The sequence below is a fragment of the Microtus oregoni genome, unplaced genomic scaffold, assembly GCF_018167655.1.
Source record: "Microtus oregoni isolate MIOR12 unplaced genomic scaffold, Mior012 000005F_ref0000423, whole genome shotgun sequence".
Taxonomy (NCBI): domain Eukaryota; kingdom Metazoa; phylum Chordata; class Mammalia; order Rodentia; family Cricetidae; genus Microtus; species Microtus oregoni.
In genome coordinates this window covers 7687283-7708390 of record NW_024543064.1, presented here as the reverse complement: position 1 = coordinate 7708390, position 21108 = coordinate 7687283, and the positions used below count along the sequence as shown (strand labels likewise).

Below are 21108 nucleotides of genomic sequence, written 5' to 3'. Positions count from 1 at the left end.
CTCCTACCTCTGCATGGGTTCCAGGCGCACGCCTTTAATCCCAGCACTTGGGAGGCAGAGGCAGGCGGATCTCTGTGAGTTCGAGGCCAGTCTGGTCTACAAGAGCTAGTTCCAGGACAGGCACCAAAGCTACAGAGAAACCCTGTCTCAAAAAACCAAAAAAAAAAAAAAAAAAAAAAAAATTCAGGTCACCAGGCCTACAGAGCAAGCATCTTTACTCAGAGCCATTTTGTCAACCTCTGACTAAATTTTCAATATTCCAAGAAGAAGAAAAAAACAAAAACTCTGTGGAGGCAGAGGCAGGCAGATCTCTATGAGTTCGAGGACAGCTTGGTCTACGGAGTGAGTTCAGGACACCCAGAGCTACATAGAAAACCCTTTCTCAAAAAAAACAATAGTTTTTTTATTTGAGTAACACAAGGTATGTGACAGTGTCGATGCAGTCACGCCGTCTTCGCAGAACGGTGTAGGCACAGAGTTTTTGGAAGAACCCTCCTCCTCTGACGAGAGTATCTGGGCAAATCCTCAAAAGCACCCCACATAAGAGCCTCTGTATAGAAAACCACACAGCTCTGCTTCTGGGGTAGCGAATGCTATTGGCCCTAAATGGGACAGCACACCATGGCTGTTCTCAGCACTAACGTGCTCAGCGGCTATAGGCCTCTCCTAGATGCTGAGAAAAATCTTCAGAGTTCAAGACAAGTCTGGATAACAAGGGGTGCAGGAAAATTGATGGGGAGAAACCAGTCAGCATGATGAATAGGCTGGTCCAGAGCAGCAGGTGACGGATATGCAGATGCAAGACTGGCAGGGAGGGAAGAGAGTCCATGCACAACAGATGGATGGAGATGCTCAATCATCCTCAGGAACAAGCACACGGTGCCACAGTCCTGGTCTGCTTGCCGGCTCCTCACTCACCTGCAGGGTGCAGCCCCCACTCCCAGCAGCTTAGTGAAATAGCCCCACGCAGAGCAGGGCCCAGGGTAAGAAGAGCAGGAGGAGGGAGGAATGTGCCATCCCCAGCAAGCTGACTTGTGGGCCATGGTGAGCGGCCTCCTCCAGCTCTTTGTCTTTCTCACTGCCCCACACTCCCAGGGAGAGCTTTTACTGTTTGCCCAGGGTGGAGGGGCTATCACTACACAGGAAATTTAGTGGGAACCAGAAAGGCAGGGCAAACTGAGATTGCTGTTCCAATGTCCACTGTCCTGTTTTTGTCCATCATTATCAGTCTGTGACAGAAAATCTAGTCCAACCTGTTCATATCAAGTCTGTGACTGCAGAGCTCATCAGTTAGGGGGAATTGTTCCCCCACCTCATCTGAGGTAACAACCACAAGAACAAAACACTCACTGGGGCCTGCAAACGGGGCTCAGTGGCAAAGCACTTGCCTAGGATGCCAAAGGTCCCTGATCTGATCCCCAGTACAAAATCAAGGAGGGAAAGAGGGGAAGAAAGGAGGAGAGAGGGAGGGAGGGGAGAGGGGAGGGAGGGAGGGAGGGGGAGAGAGAGGGGGGAGGGAGGGAGGGAGGGAGGGAGGGAGGGAGGGAAGAAGGAAGGAAGGAAGGAAGGAAGGAAGGAAGGAAGGAAGGAAGGAAGGAAGGGAGTGACTCCACAGGAATTGCTTTTAAAATGTCTGTGCTGTACCAGGTTCAAATACTCCAACAAATACTGGAATGAATCTAAATCTTGGTGCCATAATCCGCGTCTCATGAACAAAGACTCAGAAGGGCCAGATGGCCCCTCACGGGACCAACACTGCTGCTTCCAGCTCAGCTGCAGTCAAGCAAGGGGTGGTGCTGGCAAGATGTCCACCCCCTGCCACTAAGCTATCTGCTGGACCCCAGCTCCAGGAACAAAAGCTCTATAAAAACACTTCTGCTTTTACTAAGACATATTAAAGAATTCATTATAAAGTAAAGCTGAAGGAGAAAATTAATTTTAGAAACACAAGAGGTTACTTTTTTCCTAGAGATGGGGGAGGAAGCAGTTATTTTTGTCTTCATCCTGGGGCACAAGCTGGGAGCTGTCCAGTCGATAACCTGGCCATCAGAACAAGGTTTGTAATTAAAAGGTCAGCGACCTGGAAAGCCGGGCCCACTCCCAGAGCTTCTCAGTAATGACGGAGCTATTAAATTAAGACTGTTATGAAATCAATGCTAAAAAAGCTTTCATGGTAACGAGATTCCATTCAAGGACATGCAAACTACCTCATGAAATGGACGTAAATGATAAAAAAGAAAAGTAATAAAAGAGAGTTAAATTGAAATCTGTGCAAGAATTTACTCCCCCCTTAAAGGACTCCAGGGAGAGAAGCCCTTCACCTCTACGCCACCACCAAGGTTGAGCCCACCAGGATTCTTTCTTCCCCAAGTTCATTTCCACAAGGAGGTAGCGTCTGTTCTGCCTTTAAGAAGAAAGTCATGGACAGGTGAGAAAAAAGTCCTTGGCTTGCACACTTGAGCAGGCACCACCCTCCCAAATCCAAAGGGTTATGCTGAAAAGCCTAGGCTGGCTTTGAGAGCTCCATTAGGGCAGCAGCTGACAACTCTATCCCCTCCTCCACCTCATTCTCCTTAGCCTCCCAGGCACAGGCATCTCATTTGCCCAACCTGTACTCAGCCTGCAGAGCATGCTGGGAAGTGACTTGCCTTATCCTACATTTTGTGGTATCGAATCAACAGTAGCCCATGGAAAATGCTCTCCAAGCCTCTAACTCTCTGGACTGTTGCTACGGCTGTTTCTAGGCTGCTCTGCCTCCTGGGCTGCAGCCTGCTGAGAGGCCCACTGCCTGCTCGGTAAGAAAAGTATCTCTCTATATAGACCAGCTCTATGAGGGCTTAAACCCCAAGTAGTCCACCTACTGTCCTATGTGGCTGACTCTACCATGGCTGTGTCATCTGCTCAGTCAAGAAGCTGGACACAATACAAAAATATTCATTCTAATATTCTGAAGGTGAACAGCTGCCTTTTTCCTCCATCAAAAAAAAAATCCTGCTAATAGGAATTGCTGTAAATTACATAAAATGGCAATACAAACTTCAAAGAAAATGATAAATGATTCTAAGAACTTCATGTTTCTCATTAATGACTCCATATTCAGCTTTAAAGCATCTAAAAAAGATCACAAAACAAACAACAAGCCAAAGAAGACAGACCCTTGCAGACCAATGCTCTCCCACTTCAGCCCACTCCCCAACCCCCATCAGAGAGTGCAACACTTAACCTGTCGGTAACAGAGGCACAATGCAGCCCCTGCCCAGGGCTGTGGTTTCACAATAAAACGAACTCAGGCCGATGCGCCTAAAGTAACCCTCATTTTCCGCTGAACTGACATGTACTACAGGGACCTCAATTTCTATATTAAATATTAAATAATATTAAAAGAAAAACAAAATTGGATTTGCTTTTTCAGGAAAGAGATGTTTATTAAGAAAAAAAAGAAGAAGAAAGTCAGATTATAATTCAAGTCAGTGCTTCACTGCAATTCCCCGAAGTGACATTGCTAGGAAAAGTCAAGGCTACAGAAGTTGAGAGCTCTCCCAAAGCCAGCTCCCCAAGCCTCCCTGCCACAGCCCTGCAGAGAGAAGACCTACAGTAAGGTGCCAAGGCCTCGCTTCTTCCCCTTCCTCACAAAGCTACCGTGAGGGGCGCGGTAGATGCTCCTTGCCCATCCTCATCACGGACGGCGCCAAGCACACTGGTTGTATAAGCCTGACCCAAGGAATATCAGAAATTTAAAAAGTGAAGTTTAAATCCACGAAGGGGCTTTTCTTCCCTAGATACCAATCAAACCTTGGAATTCTTTGCCCAGAAAAGGTCCTGCCAAAACTTACCCTATTGGGATTCCCCTCGGAAATGGAAAATCACCGACTGAAGGATCATTTTAGAGGATAATGGAGACGGGTGATTAGCTTCAGTGATTCCAGGCTTAAGTACAGGGTGAACCAGTGTGGTTCTCTTAGGAACAAGAAGGGCTGGGTAGCCTCCCTGGGTTCTCAACACCCAAATTTCTGAAGACTAACCTGAACCAGGAGTCCACTCTACCAACACACTTGTCTCTCTCACAGCTCTGTGCCACATGGCCCCCAGAGACGGCTGACAGCCTTTAGAGTCACCTCCCCTCCAGCCCTGCCGCTGCGCAGCCCCCACCCCCGTCCTAGTTTTATTTCCTCCCCAGGCACCTGTCACTGACACACCTTGGACTTTGCTATTCCATTTGTTCATGTCCCGTCCCCGGCCCTGCTAGGATAGAAGTTACGTGAGGACAGGCTTGTCTTTTCTATCCTCAGAGAATTCCCAGGGTGTGAGCAGGGTGTGACAGAGAGCGGAAACTGACTCTTGGTGAACTAATTAATCAATCAGCTGAATGTTCTTTTTCTCTCTCTCTCTTTTCTTTTTCCTTTTTTCTTTTTTGTGAAGAACAACAAATAATAATTGCATAAATCAGCTCCCCCTCTACAGTGGTTATGAGCCAAGTGACTCAAAAGAAGTATTATTTGGTCCAGAGTTTTCCTCTCACTCCCTCTCTCCCTCTCCCAGTCAGGGATTTATTAAAATTAAACAGATTAGATGGAGCTCCTGATACTAAAACTGCTCAGCAAAGCCTGCGGTGGGGAAGTGCCGAGCAAACACCAGAGACATTTGTCTCTAAATTGCTCTAAATACCTTCTGCAAATGAAATTCTAACCCAGCTGCGTTTGAGAGAAAATGAGGACTAACTGGTCATTGTCGGTGGAGGAGAAGATCAGACAGTTATAATACTGCACAATGTACTGGGCTAAGGATCTCTCGGCAACCATAGATTTTGTCTCAGGTTACCCCGGGTAATCAGCTCAGCTTTTAGGCTCAGCTTTCCCCTGCTTCAATGCTTTGATGAGAGAGCTGAAATCCCCAAGCCTTTATGATTAATTACTCCCCATAGGTACACATATTTCAAGGAAAATCTCTTTTATGGCATGATGCTTGTGGAGTGGAGAGGCCAGCCAACACACTCCAAATTTTAATAATCTCCTAATGATGGGGGCGAGTACCATGCAGCCAGCAAGCATGCACCTCTTTCATGGGCACCTTGCCTTGGGTCGGCTGCTAAGTAGCTGCTGTGGGTGCAATGTTTGGGCCTACTGTGTCCAAACCCTGTGAGTGGGTAGAGCATTGTTTTGTCCCTTCAGTGGGCACCACTGGGGTGTCTAGAAATGTTATGAAAACATCCCATCATCCATTTCAGTTAAAAAATAAAAATAAAAGACAAAAATCACCAAAATTTTGAGGTCCGTATTCTAGCTTTTAAAGGAAAAATAGTTTTGGGGTGAAGAAACACCCCCTCGGTGCCATGTAAGGCTCTTTAAGGAGCTTCCTAGATCTCTAGAAAAGTAAGCATCCTAAGAACGAAAGCCCGCCTTCTTTTTTGGTTAGATGGTTGTTTTTACTTTACAAAAACCCAAAAATATCCTAAACTCCAAGAAAACCAGAATAGATTGTATCTGCTTCAACAATACAGAACTTGTCAGGATCCCTTTTATCCCAGCCTACAGAAAGAGCAAAAAATCAGCAATTTACCACTTCAATCTGGAAATCAGACTGACCCCAGGCTTGACTTTATTCTGACTGTGTTTATTCATCTTGTTTGCCTTGTCTGTGATTTTTTACTGAGGCAGCTGGCTTCTCCTAGGCCAGGCAGGTCATTTTGTAGTCAGGTCACTAACGGACTGACCAGAAAGCAGGAGTCCCCCAGTTTTAGTCAATGGGCCACTTTTCTACTGAGTGCTGACTGCACCATGATGCTCTTGGCCTCAGATATGCTGCTTAATTATTCAAATCCTGTCATTTCTGTGCTCCACTGAGAATAAAGAAATGTACACTCCACTGAGGGGAGGTCACCTCCCCACTACGTCCCACCAGCAAACAAGGACAGCCATGGGCGATCCTAGAAGCATTCAGCACCTGTCTCTAGCTATCATTTCCACCTGCCCCAACCCCAGCCTCAGCCCCTTTCTACAGGCCACCCTACACTGCAAGAAAACCTGTACCTTTCTTCTTAAGAAATGCTCTCCTGGTTGCAAGTGGGCTCTGCCGGACCCGAGAATTCTGTAGGAACTTCACTGCTGTGGCAATCTGGTGGGGGAGACAAAACAGAGAGAGTAAACTTCAGCAATCTGAATTTCAAGGCCAGAAATCTTGAGTTCCAAGAGCCACAGACAGAAGGATACTGCTGGGATCAAATACACAGCAAGCTACTTCTTCAACTAGAAACCCACCTAAACAGAAGACTAGGTGTCTCTGTCTTCATTGGCTGGCTGTTTCTGAGAGGAACAAGTCGCACCTCCTTGGTTTAGCTTTTCTGACCTGCACAAACTTTTCCTGTCTTCCTGCTTCAAGCTGCTGCTTCAGTCACACTCAGTCAGTTACTATCCTTGCACCATGCACACCCTCGTTCTAGGAGGCTTCTCTTTGCTATCTCTACCTGTCTACACACACGCACGCACGCACGCACGCACGCATACACTCACAGAGGACCCTCATACAGCCTGTTCTGACTCCTCAGAGCTTTCCCCAAATCAGGAAGTACTTTCCAATTTTCCTATTCTCTCTTTAATTCCTCAGTGCTGTAGTGTGTACCATATAATTGAAGACATAATTATACTGTCTTCTCATGCTCAGGCTGCCTCCCCAACTGCACAGTAAGAAATGGCAAGGAAGAGACATGCTCCCTATCTAGTATCTGGCAAAGTACTCATGCTGAAGGGTTTGTAAAGAACACGCAGCTGGCCACACTGGCCCACCATTGTGGTGAGGCTGAATTCTGGTGATCCTTCAAAGGGCAAAATTTGGGACTTCCTGGCTGCAAGCAAATAAGCTGACAGACTGTCTCCCTCCCTCTGGTATGAACAGGATGTGATAAAATCTTTCTACCTACAAATAAGTCGAGTGGGGATAGAAGAGGCTTCAACCCCACCCTTAGCACACACAGGCATGTGCTTATCCTGCCTGACTGCTATTCACAGTAAACATGGCCCTACAGGGCAGAAAATGCCAAGCTGCTCCTGTAGGAGAGGGGGCTTATTTAGAATAACTGGTACTGTTCACCTCATCAAAACCAGAAGAAAAACATGATCTCCTGTTATGGTAAGGCTAATGCCGTTCACTTCTCGGGGGCCAAAAGTAGGGAGGTTTCTGTGATCCTAAACTGAGGGCAACTGAGCCAACATGCAAACAGCAAGTGCTGTGCCCGTGCGTGCCGCCCAGGCTGCATGCACATCACCTCCTGAGACCAGAGTCTCAGGAAGAAATGAAGACAGATCAGGAAGAAAGAGGAAAAGAGGAGGAAAGCCAGGGAGACAACTCATTCTCCTCTAGAAGAATATGATTCCTCGGTGTATAAAATCATATACCTTCAGTGGGAGACTTACCCTGGGCTCCTCCTTAAAGGTCAGGTTCAGCATCCCGACCCTCTGGAGCTGGACCTGTCACTCCAGACATACTACTGAGCTCAAGAGCCAAGCCCAACTCCCTGCGGGTGATGATCCCTCTGTCCACCATCGTAAACTGCAGTACAACCACAGTTCTAGGCTAAGGAAGATTCAGTGTGGGACCCCAAAACTGACACCTCTCAACTAGATCACCTCAGCTTACACTATAAAAAAAAAATCTAACAAACCGCTACAAAATTATGATGAAGAGACTGGGGAGGGAGGGCACAGAGGAAGGACAGAAAGGAGAAACAGGAAAAAAAGAAAAAAGGGAATGAGCAAAAGAGATGGGAATCCAAAGGAGACACAGGAGAAGGGGTGGAAAAAGAGGAAGGGAAAAGAGGAAAGTTGGGTGGGGGTGGGGGGATGCTATGCTCCAGAGAGAGAAGGGATAGGTACCCATCACAGGCCCTCTAGGGTCAACACCAATCTGCACCGCTTACATGGCTCAGGTATAATTGTGTTCACCTGAGAAAATCATACACCTTCTACATGTTAGAAACCGACAGTGCTGGTATCATGCGGCAGCCTCTGCGGCTGTGCTATGGGTACCAGGTGTCACAGGAGATGTGGATGAACAGGTCTTGGGCAAATGGGAAGCACACCACTCCTATCATTCACCCATACAAAGAGAAAGCCTTCTGCATCCTTCCAAAATTCCCCATGACAGAGAAAGAAGACAGAACCACACCACTAAAACGCCCAGGCTTCACCTGGCTCTTTTAATACAGTCCTTGGTATATGCATTTCTGGTCAGAGAGCAAAGTTCTGATGGGTTTAATGGTGCACTCAATGCAGCGCTTGGCGCATTCCATCAATTTTTTTTTTAAAATTGCATCTCTTATTTCTTTAAATACATTAATCAGCCTAGTGTAGGCAAAACGGATCCATCGGACAATGCAATAAACATGAATTATCATCTATCCAACACGCATAATGGCTTAAAAATACATAATAGCAGGTGTAGTTTAAATGATTAGTTATTACACCTGTGGTGGGTCTGATTCAATTGGGAAAAATCATCTTTAATAGGTTAAAAGGTTTAGATCACCATGCTTTCCTTAAAGTGGCTGCAGAGAGGGAATGATGGAGTGCTCTGTCATTAGTAATTCATTTAAGAAAAACGTGGGGGATATAGCAAAGAACAGCATAAACGAGTGAATCCAATTTAAACATCAGGTAAAGTAGAAAACACCTTTTAAAAAAGCAAGATAAATGAATTTGGAAGGGAGATGAAATTGACGTATTTATTTTAACGGGAATTTGACAAAGTCCCGGCACACTTCAAACTTGCAAAAATATGAACAATTTCTTTTAAAGTTTCCACTCACTAATTTCAAGTCATATAAAATAATACTGCCAAACACCTACATAAAGTGTTTTTGAGGCTTGTTTATGTTCCCCTTGATCTTTGTCTGAAAATGCAGGCGACAGGCAAATCACATATTTAACAGCATCGATATCACTACGCTAGATGCAAAATATAAAGCACCCAAACTAATAGCCTCAACATAATGTGCTGAATAAGAAAGATGCCCAGATAAGCAGCTGTGTGTAAACGTGAGCACACGAGAACCTCTCTCCTCCTCTCACTGTCTATCCCTCCAGCCGCTCTTCCCTCTTCTCCTTCCTCCCCACAGACACTAGCACACTGAAGGGGTAAAGGACTTGTCCAACCTAGAATTTCATAACCCTATGATTCAAGCATTGATGGTGAAAGAATTCCAAAAACTCCTTACCCATTATGCAAAGATCTTTGCCCACCAAATTAACTGCCAAGGTGCTCAGGGTGGGCTTTTCACCAGCCTATTGTTGGACACTTTTCATTAACTTCATGAAACAACTCAACTGGCTTCTCCCTCTGCAAAGGTCCAACACTCAACACGTTTTTGTTGGATTCAATGATGGGGTTCCTGTGGCCTATCCTGTATTATCATTTGATTTTCTAATTAGAAGATGAATGTGACTCTTCGTGGATTATATTGGTGCCCACCTAAATTACATAAATTCTGGCCAAATCTTCCGCCTCAATGTCAAAGATGTAAAACGGCGCCAGGAACTTGATTGCACATGTTGCAGGAGTGCAGCGAGCTACAGAGGATCCATTCTTGACGCCACTGCCACTGTTGAGCCGACTGCTGTGTAGGCCACGCCTCACCTTAGACTGAGTTCTCAGTGAGTGTCCCCTGAATTAGCAGTAAACTAGTTTGAGTTTAAAACATTAAGGATTCGCCGGGTGATGGTGACACACGCCTTTAATCCCAGCACTCGGGAGGCAGAGGCAGGTGGATCTCTGTGAGTTCGAGACCAGCCTGGTCTACAGAGCGAGTTCCAGGACAGGCTCCAAAGCCAGAGAGAAACCCTGTCTCGAAAAACCAAAAAAAAAAAAAAAAAAAAAAAAACAACCAACCAAACAAAAAAAAAACATTAAGGATTAACTCAAGGAAAAAAAAAAAAAACAGAAGCAAAGTTTCCCCCATTTGTCCCAACAAGCAAAACAGAATGACTCTGCCAACTACCAACTCCATGATTTTAGGGAAGTTTGTAATCTCACTGCTTATCCCTCTAAAGCTACAGGAAAAAAACTGAAAAAGACAAAATTCTCTTCTCTGCAATCTTGAAACAGTGATTACATTGGAGCTCCTGACAATTACTTGATGAAGAAGTGGAGGGGGGGGATTCAGACTATAAAATACCTTTGGATTCAAGATAACCGGTCAACTGAGCAAGACCAGCATGGGAGCCCAGGCTCTGTAACTGCATAGTGAACAGAGCACGGTGATTCTGAGTGATCTGGCACTGGATGCTAAACACACAGAGTAAGTAGGCCTGCAAGGAAGAACCCAGGGTCCTGACGGTCTTCACTGAAGAGCCACTTCCTATGTGTTTGTCATTCTCCTACAAAAGAGCTACACACTGTGATCTTCAGAGCACACACGGTCTTCTGCTTGAGGGGAACGGGAAAATAAAACTTGGGGTTTCAGGGAGGCGTAGGCACTTTGCACCTGACATGCAAACCCTGATGTACTGTCTCTGGTGACACTTATTTGGAAAGTTACCAATTTCCAGCATACCTGTGTACTACATACACATCTATCTCCTAAAATGAGAGCATTCATTAGCCAGTTTAAAATATTAAAAATATTCAAAAATAAATGACTTTAACAACCAAAGCCAAGTCCTTTTTAACCCAGGGAGAAAGCACCTAGAGGGCAGGGGAAGTGACCAGCACACAGGCCTGAAACCCACTACAGTGCCCCATCGCTCCCGCATTGCTCACCAGATTAAACTGCCTGGGAGAGGCTCCCACTCCAGCTCTCAAGCAGACACCCAGAATCCTATTAACAGGCGCTAGACCAAAGCCAGCTTGAGTTTTAACAAGGGCTGACTTTAAAAACCATGCAATGCTGAGGAAAGAGTCCTCGTGAAGCAGAAATGCTGCATTTTGGTAAGAAATCAGTACTCTGTCAGGAGTTCCTTGACAAATATGGTCATCGGTGGCACAAGGAAATAGTTGCAAAGCAGCTGTTAATCAGAGAAACACATCGTAGAACGCTGATGCTAGCACTCGTGAAAAAATGCAACGGGCTAATTATGAAGCCATATATCTCACTAAAGAGGCTGTGTGCCTGGAGATTCCAGGCAGAGCACACTCGGATCCAGGGTCCTAGGACAACATAACTCTGGTTTCTGCACCCAGATTCCTCTCTGATCTATAGTTCAGTGCCAAGCTCTTTCTTAATTCTGCACTTTCTTTCTAGGTAGGGCACAGGCTAGGGAGGGACGGAAGCAGGGACAACCACAAGCCACATTCCAAGACATTGCAGGAATACATCCAAAAAGAGCAGATCTTAAGTCAAAGCAGAAGAAGTCTATGAGCCTGAGAAAAGAAAGGGAATGCTGGACTGGAGAGGACGTGTGCAATGTGTGGGAACTTCGAGGGCAGACCGGAGACCAGCATCGACAAACAAAAACCAGAAGCAACGCACATCGCACATCGGAAGCTCAAAGGAAGAAAGGGAGCCTCCAGAAAGCTTTCACCCGGGCGTGAAATTCAGTGCAGAAAGCTAAGGGTCTCACAGCCAGGTACAGGAGGGAAAGTTAATATGCAGAGGAAGGCTCGGTCAGCCAAAATTCAATACGGTTTGCTGCAAGGACAAGGAGGAACAGGCTCCCCGAAACCAGACTGGGGGAGGGGGAGGGGCGCCACAGCACACTGACAGCAAAACCACTGGGATGGCGAGAGGGGAATAACCTTGAGGTGGACATGCAGTCAGGAACCCAAGCACAGAGCCAAAGTGCCCCCTAGCCGGAGCCGGCGGAGGCGCAGGCCAGAGGTGGCCGCTGGGCTAACTCACACAGCCCAAATTAAGTGTTTCCACTCAGGGAAAATAAAATGTTTTGCAAGATGAAACAGAATGAAAATTGAGGTTTTAGGTAATTACTAGTTGGCATTTACATATCACGGGCTGGTTCAACACCTATTCATTTTCCTCTTTTATTTAAAAATTGCTCATTAAAAATGAACAGATGACAGTGACAGGGTTTGGGTTGTTTTTTTTAAAAAAAATATTATTTCCCCTTCTCTGAGGGTTACACATGGAGAGGTACTTTTTAGTCCACTTATCTACAAATGAGACACAAGTGTGTGAATGCAAACATGGGTGCACACAAGTATGTTTAATTCATATTTCTTTGAGAACGGAGAAGGGAAAGTGTTCACAAAACCCTCAAGTTCACCAACTGAAGACAGTGAGCTATCTTAGCTAGCCCAGTACCGAGGGAGGGATGAACGATCAAGTTCTCTGGTACTCAAAGGGTTAAAGGAAGAAGTAGTCTCTCTTTCAGTTGGAATTTCCTGGTTGTGGTCATTGTGCCCTTCCTACTGTTGATGTGGGTTACAGCCCTGTAGTAATTATGCTTGTGAGCCCTAATTTCCTTTGTTTTATTTTCCTTAGTCCTTTTGTTTTTTACATTAAAGAAAAAAAATACCTCTAATAGAAGCCAGAAGAGTTGACATGATACAACATAATATATTTAAGGGGCTATTGCGTAAATCTGTATTTAGGGAATTCTGAAGCATGCATTATTGACCCTAGTCTCTCTTAAAACACTGATATATGAAGTAAAAGCCTCTGTGAAAAGTGGAACTTCACACGCGCAAAAACCACCTTTCAAAGTGAATACCTCTGTCGTCTACATTCTTTCTTGGCCCTAGTTAAAAATACTGCATGAGCGACTCACCGAAACGACACTGCTTGTTGTTTTATGGGAGCAGTTCTTCCAGGGACCTCAGTCTCCTTAAACCACCACACACTACTTAGTACCCAGCAACAGTGGTCTTACGGACAGAGTGACTTTGGAGAGGTTTTCTGCTCAGCAGAGGACTCTGGGCCAACTTACAGCACAGAGGAAGATGGAGCAGTATGGACAGTGGAGCCAGCTGGGAGGCAGGGCTGCGGATGCTGAGAGCCACTGAGCACGTCGTGCAGGAGCGAAATACACAAGCTCACTATAGAGGAAATGAAAACCCCAGCCTCTGGGCTGAGAAGATCAAAGTTCCTTTTTAGGAAAGGTTGAGACGGAAAAGGAATTTCTTCTTTAGGGGAAAGAAAAGCAAATTTAAATGCCTTGTCCCCACGCATCCCCACCTGAATTTCCACAGCAACCCCTCTAATTTGTGATGCAGCCAACAAAGCAGTTACCCAAAGAGGGGAGAAAAAAAGGATGACATTTGCCTTTTCCTTGGCTTTGAAATCCAACTGGCAGCAAATTGTTTGAAGTCCTGTCTAGAGAAGAAACTGTAATAGCCTCCATACTGAAGAGGAGGGAAATGTCATTATACACGGATCACGGCAGCAGTGACCTCAGCAGAGAAGGCAGAGAGCTGGCTGCGAGCCGGAGGTGCGGCTGGCTAGCACGCAGGAACAGAAATGAAAGGTCTATGTGCCAGAGTTGAGTTGGTCCTGGGAAGCACCAAGAAGAGCAGGGAGCTCAAAGCCCAGCACAGCATACTCAATAGCCCCTGGACTGCCCCTCTCCCAGTGCCCTGCTTTTCTAATTCTAATTCCTCTAACAACTCCCTGCACTGTTAGGAGAGGAAGCAGAAGACACCTAGGCTTGGTGTTGTAAAATTAATGGGGTGTCAAGCTGCTGAGTTGAATCACTCCAAAGGAATGTAATGACTCAGTGTCCAAGATGCTCCTTAGAACCATGAGCTCACACAGTGACGGTGGCTGGTGACTCCAACACTAAAAATATGTAGCATACAGTGCCCAGGACCTTCCTGATAGTACCTAGGTTCTTTCTCTCTGATTTGTACTGCTCCACTTGGAGAGAGAGCTCGGGAGCTCAGGCGCTTGGCAGATGGAGAACTGCTTCAGCTCCTACTACTTCTGAAATCTGGACCAGACAAATTCCTCTCTTGTCATGCACAGCCAAGCTGTGGTATGGTCATGACGGGGACAAAGAAAGGTTGTATCCCTGAGAGTGGCAACCTTAAACATTAAGTCATTACTGGGGCTAGATACAGAATAAGTGACTGCCAGGTGGTGTGTACAGCACTCCCTCTAGAGGGCTTGGACACCTTGTAATCCCAGAGCAAGGAGGGCTCCTGAGTGCCAAGGAAGAGACTTGTTCTGGGTCAGCTATCACTGTCTACCGTCACTCATGGGACAAAAATAAAATGGTTTTGGTTTTTTGTTTTGTTTCGTTTTGGCTATGTAGCCTAGTCCAGAATTCACAAACTTCTTCTTCCAGCCTCCCAGAAGCTGGGATTCCAGAATGTGTTGAAGTGTCTGTATGAAAACACCTTTTGAGGAGTCGTTACCTGGCACCTCCGACAGAGAGCTAAGAGGGAAAGACTAAATGTTAACAAATAGGTGAGTACAAAAAAAAAAGGACCAGCCACAGCCTATAAATAGCTAAAGTCCCAAGAATCTGGGCCTGGAGAGATGGCTAAGCAATTAAGAGCACTTGTTGCAATTCCAGAGGACCAGGATTCAATTTCCAGCACCCACAGAGTGGCTCACAGCTGTCTGAACTCCAGCTCCAGAAGTTCCAACACTCTTTTGACATCTGCAGGCACCAGGAACACGAGTGGTACACAGATAAACATGCAGGCAAAACACTCATACATACATTAAGTGAATGAATGAATAATGAATTAAAGGTAGCAAGAATTAGAAATGACAGATTTGGGTAGCTAAAGATCACCTTCAGCTCCATCAAAAAGCAGACCTATGGCTAACACAAGACTACCTGGTCCTAGCTCCTGCTGTTACTCTAGAAGTTCATGGCCCAAGGGGGAAAGCAGAAGTATGACTCCCAGAAACATGATTCATAACAGAGTAAGCTGGCAGGCTGGAGGACTTTCAAACTGACGGTAAAATGACAGGGACTGGACAGGCACTACTCAAATGGTGGGATATGAGCAGCTCCTCTGGGAGGGAGGTCACCCTCCTCATCAGACACAGGCCTAGACACTGAACAGGAGTGGGCTCACCACTGGAACCAGCTCTAGCAGTAAGAGGTGGCAGACATCAGATGTGCCTCATAGCCACATGAAACAAGTTCACAGCCAGGTCCTACATTCTAATAATAGGACCCCTAACACAAGCACCATGTCTGTAGACAACTTCCTAAGTAAGAGTCCATGCAAAGTGTCCAACACAGAGGGGCCTGTGACCCCATGAGGAAGAGGTACTGAAGTAAGGATGGCACAAGTGTCAGGCCTGCGCCATGGGGTACTTCATTAGTAGGAAGGTGCCTCAAGTAGCTCTTGTAGCGAACTTCAGTTTAGAAATGTTCAGCTCAGCAAGGAAGTCTGTCACGCACAGGGACAGTCGTCAGGGTTTAGAACCATCCAGCAGCCTTCCACTAGACGCCCTAAATATTGCTATTAAAAACTCCAGCTATTAAGAAATACACACACATAAAGAAGGAGGAGGAGGTAGCAGCAGCGGCAGCAGCAGTGGCTGAGGAAGAGGCGGCAGCAGCAGCAGCAGCTTGTGGTGGCCTTAGTCCCAGGACTTGGGAGGCAGAGGCAGGTGCGCCTGTGAGTTCCAGGACAGCCAGGGCTATACAGTAAGACCTTGTCTGAAGGGAGAGAAAAAAAAATCTCACAAAGGTCTCCTAGGCATCAAAGCTATGTTGGCCCCAGGACTGCATCTCACCCACAGAGGAAGGTAGAAGGAGTTATGTTAGTCTGAAGCTCTTACCAGCCCTGGGCATCTAGGGCAGGCCAAATGAGCATGCAATACACACAGCATTAACGCTAACTTTACACAGTTCTCACCATTAAGAGAGCCAGCTTTATTGAGTATCCTTCTCAAAATCAATGGTAACTCATTTCAAACTCCTTCCAGCTCTGCATGGGGGAACAGACAGAAGTTCACTTCTGTTATCCAAAGAATTATGAATTATCACTCTCTCTGCAGCCGTCATTCTTCACACGCTCTTTATAGAGGAAGGCACTCGAAAATCACAAAAATGCCTGAAATGTTCTCAATTTGGCTCCTTGCAGTTCAGCGAGTTTCCTGAAGCTCGTGCATCGCCTTTTGCTTGCTATCCCTTCTCTCTCTGACTGTTTAAACACATGGACAGGGAGTTATTAACTTTTACAGGAAAGACAAATAAAATAACATTGAAGCAAGAGCGCAGTGATGTCAGTCTGCAGCTAGCACCACTCATCTGTGGGAATCTGATTAGCGCTCGAGTGGCAGAGCTACCTGGAAAAGTGCTCACAATCAAATAAAAAAATGATACCAAAACATTAACCTGATGGCTAAAAACTCCACATTTAAACAGTTAAAGTAATAAAGAAGCTTTTATTGAGTATTTTTTATATTTCATTATGCCTCAAATTGACGAGGACTCCCGGATACATTTTCTAGACTTTTGGTTCTTCAAATCAAATGCTCTCTTTGACTTTTTTTTTTTTTTGTAACTAAAAGGAAACAGCATTTCTTGTAAATTTGAAAGGATTAAAGCTCCAACAATATCGACATCAGCCATGAGTGCAAACACAGCCTCGACCTGCTCACCAGACACCACAGCATTTCTGTGATTTTTAAAAAACTTTCACAGTGTCTACGTTTCCTTATTTATACACAGTCTGATCAAAACAGGCAGGGACAAAGCTAATGGTGTGGCAGGGCAGAGAGAAGCCAGGCCTCAAGACAGCTGATGCCGATGTGCCATGAAACAAGCTCCCTGCATCCCTGCTCCCGACCGAGCCCTTCACATCTGCACACATGACCTCTCACTGGGGGTTTTTCCTCTCTCTCTCTCTCTCTCTCTCTCGGTTTTTTGAGAGGGTTTTTTCATGTAGCCCTGGCTGTCCTGCAACTCGCTCTGTAGACCAGGCTGACCTTGAACTCAGAGATCCACCTGCCTCTGCCTCCCAATTAAGGGTGTTGGCCACCATGCCCAGCTCTTTTCTTTCTAAGTCAATTTCATTAGGTAGTCTAAGACACCTACCTCAACCAGGGAGGTAGTCTTAGGACAAAGACAGTTTGGACAAGGACTGAGACGATGGCCTAGTGGGCGAGGTGCTGCCTCACAAGTATGGGGAGCCAAGTGTGAACTTTCGTAATACATACATACATACATAAAAGCATGTGTCTGATTGCGGCTACGGCAGACACACAAGTCGGAAAGCTCCCAGGCCTATTAGCTTGGTGCATGCAGCAACAAGACAAGAGAGACTGCCTCAGACAGATGTGAGGTGAGGACCAGTGCCTGAGGTTGTCCTCTGACTCCATGTCCTGCATGTCCCAATCCACACAAATTTCACAGGCATAATAGAAAGACAGAGAGGCATAAGAGAGAGAAAGGAAAGAGGAAGAATAAAGAATGGAGAGAGAGAAAAAATGAGGGAGGGATGGGGTTGTGTGTGTGCGCACATACACAGATCAAAAAATAAATTTTAGGGGCTGGAGAGATGGCTCAGCGGTTAAGAGCATTGCCTGCTCTTCCAAAGGTCCTGAGTTCAATTCCCAGCAACCACATGGTGGCTCACAACCATCTGTACTGAGATCTGGCGCCCTCTTCTGGCCTGCAGGCACACATGGAAGCAGAATATTGTATACATAATAAATAAATATTTAAAAATAAATAAATAAATAAATTTTAAAAATTAAAAAAGGAGAAATTAGAGACAAGATCCAACTTTTTATTTAAAAAAAAAACAAAACTAGCAAGCCATAGTGGCACATACCTTTAGTTCCAGCGTTCAAGAGGCAGAGACAGAGTTTGAAGCCAGCCTCGTTTACAGAGTGAGTTCTAGGAGGGCAGTATAGAAAACCCCTGTCTTAAAAAAAAAAAAAGGCAAAATCAAAACAAAAAAAAAAATTGGTGGGAATAGGAGAGGGGAAAAAAGAAGTGCCAAAAAAAGACATGGAAAAGCCATCTTTTTACTCAGAGAAAAGCATTCTTCATACTATGTACTATTTACTCTAATATAAGCTTAGTCACCTAGGGTTGGGAGAAGCAAGCCAACAAGTAGAAAGCCACCTAGAGAACAGAGACACAGCAGAAAACAGCTGACTGCAAACTCAAGAGAGGAACATCCATGAAAAGTAAACAGAAGATTTTAAAAGTTACTACTTTGGGGTCACTTAGCATGGTGAGCCAGCCACTCAGAGCAGAGGCCAATCAGTATTTCAGTAAGCTCAGGCCTATGCTTACAAAGAACGTAAATGTTTACATCTAGAACCTGGGCGGTAGTGGTGCACACCTTTAATACCAGCATTCAGAAGGCAGAGGCAGTAAATTCAAGGCCAGCCTGGTCTACAAAGCAAGTTCCAGGACAGCCAGGACTGTTACACAGAGAAACCGTGTCTTGAAATAAAAAATAAAAACAAAAAACAAACCAAAAAAAATTTACATCTAAAATGATGATACTAAGCCATTAGGATTAAATTATATCCTAGATAATGATGCGTAATAAAGCAGGAACATATATGATCCATTTGCAATCATTCTTGGCCAGAAATTGTAGAGGGTTTGGTTTACTGGATTTCATGTGGATCTCAATGGCTGCTGAGTAGGTAGGTACAGCTATCCAGAGTGACAGAGGGGGGTGGTTTTTCTGAATTGAACAAGAAGAATTTTTACACAGTTAGGTTAAGAATCAGGAAACAGGGCTGGAGAGATGGCTCAGTGGTTAAGAGCACTGGCTGCTCTTCCAGAGGGTCCTGAGTTCAATTCCCAGCAACCACATGGTGGCTCACAACCATTTGTACTGAGATCTGGTGTCCTCCTCTGGCGTGCATGCATACATGAAGGCAGAATGTTGTATACATAATAAATAAATAAATCTTTAAAAAAAAGATCAGGAAACAATGCCAGGCAGTAGTGGCACACACCTTAAATCCCAGCACTCAGGAGGAGAGAGGCAAATCTCTGTGAGTTCGAAACCAGCCTGGTCTACAAGTGCTAGTTTGAGGACAGCTAGGGCTGCCTCAAAATAAATAAATAAATAAACAAACAAACAAATAACAAAAAAGAATCGGGAAACAAAAGATTAAATAATGGTTACCAAACATTCACTGGGTCCTCACAGTATGACAGGCACTTAGAAAATCAAAAGGAACAAGCAAGATGGTGCTCTGCTGTCATAATCTAGGGCAAGGGAAAAGGCCAACGCAATCTGAGGCCACCTGGTCCCACTCATGATCAAGGACTCCTCTCTTCAATAACCAAGACAAATGATCAGCAAGCCTCTACTTAATACTTACAGTGGGCAGGAACTCATTCCCTTATTCCCTCAAGAGCCTGTTGACTCACTGTCAGGAGCCTTTCCCTTCCTTTCTTTTCTGTGTGCCAGTTCTCCCTGTGCAGCCCAGACTGGCCTCCAACCTCAGATCCGTCACTCACATACGCAAGCACACACACACAAAACCTCAAATCCATCACACACACACACACACACACACACACACACACACACACAAAACCTCAGATCCATCGCACATACATACACACACAACCTTAGATCCATTACACACACAACACCTCAGATCCATCACACACACACACACACACACACACACACACACACACACACACAGAGCACCTCTGCCTCCCAGGCTGCTGGCATTACAGATGAGCACACAGGGCTGGGCCCTCAGGCCTCCTCCTTTAAAATGATTTAAATTCCACTTTCCTGACCCTGCCATCCACTAGTCCTCTCACTATACGGAGTATTATTTCCTGACCTAAGTTTTGAGACCTAGGGAGAAAGGTTAGGGAAGCTTCCTTTCCCTATCCCCTCTGCTAAGTATCCACAATCAGTACTGGTCTCACTGGATCCGAGTTTTTGAGAATTCTGCTCTTTAGCTCGACGACAGGAGCCAAGCCCTTTCTGGAGAGCCAAGGCTGCACCTGTGATGTCAGGACACATTAGCAGTAACAAAGGCCACGGTAATGCAAGAGACCACTTCATACACACATCATTCCAAAATGGCTAAATTCAATCAAACATGGCAGCGTTTCCTACAATGTTCTGATCACTAGGCCAGCGTGTGTGACGTGGGCACATTTACTGGAAGCTGCTGGAACCGGAGTGGGAGCCTCCGCCTGGAGATCATAATGGACAGGGTTTTTACCAGCCTCAAAGTGGCTTGGCATTCTTCTTTCCCAGGAATTACCCAGAAATTCATTTAACATCTAAAGACTGCAAATGGACTCCAGAAGGTTCCAAGTCCACACAGAGAAGGGAGACAAAGAACAGAATTCTTCATCTCACCTTAAATACAGGCCTCTCAAGGAGGGCAAAGTAGACTCCCTAAGATGGTAAATCAAGAGTCAAAGTCAGAGACATCCTGATTTAGTTCAATCACCAACTTCTCAGTGACTTTTCAGAGTCACATACCCAGTGTCTGCTTCCGCATCTGTAAAATGGAGCTGCTGCTGCTTCAGAGGCTCACCAAGGTTACAAGGAGTAATTAGTTAGCATCATACGGTGCTTTCATCTTCAAAGCAAGATTATTAGACTATAAAGTAGAGTAGATGTGGTTTGAAAAATCTTTTTAAAACCAAAAATAAAGCACGTAAGCAAACAGAGATACAAAACAGGATGACATCATCCCCTCCAGGCAGCAGGCACTACCTCCGCAGACACCTAATCTCTGTGTTTATAGAGACAAAGGCACAAAACAGTGAGGAGAAGAAATGGTAGGAGAGAGAAAGGAGAAAAAAAGGGAGCGAGGTTTGGGAAAGACAAGGTTGAAATGTAAAAGGAAGAAGCGATGAGGACGAAGGAAGGGATAGGAAACAGTAAGAAACAGGAAGGAAGGCAAACATCCCCAAGAAAAGCAGGATAAGGAAGAGAAGGAAGAGGAAGAGAGGGAAAAGGAAGAGAGGAAAAAGGACGGGACTGTGTGCAAAACACCAGGGTCATGAAGGAAACATTTTTTCCCTTTTTTCAAAGAGAAAAAAAGAGGCTAAAAATTCAATTTGTTAACTAAAAAAATGAGAGAAAGACAGACGAAAAGCAGACGCTAGAATAAGAGAGCATGAGGCTTCCAGGAGAATGTCTGGGAACCAGAGGATGGAAAAGAAATCATTAGCAAGTCCACAGTGTGTCCACGGCGCTGCTGTGCGGATCAATTCATTTACCGCTGCCCTGCACATTTAC

At 45.4% G+C, this 21108-nt stretch overlaps 1 protein-coding gene across 2 annotated transcripts in view; it reads right to left on the bottom strand.

Annotated features, from left to right (window-relative positions):
* The window catches only part of LOC121448176 (peroxisomal membrane protein PEX14-like), a 138426-nt gene that overhangs the window by 72549 nt on the left and 44769 nt on the right, over positions 1-21108 (bottom strand). For both annotated transcript variants that reach the window (XM_041651967.1, XM_041651969.1), the window contains exon 3: positions 6027-6111. In XM_041651967.1, coding sequence (XP_041507901.1) covers positions 6027-6111 — 85 coding nt within the window. The remainder of the gene's footprint in view (positions 1-6026; positions 6112-21108) is intronic.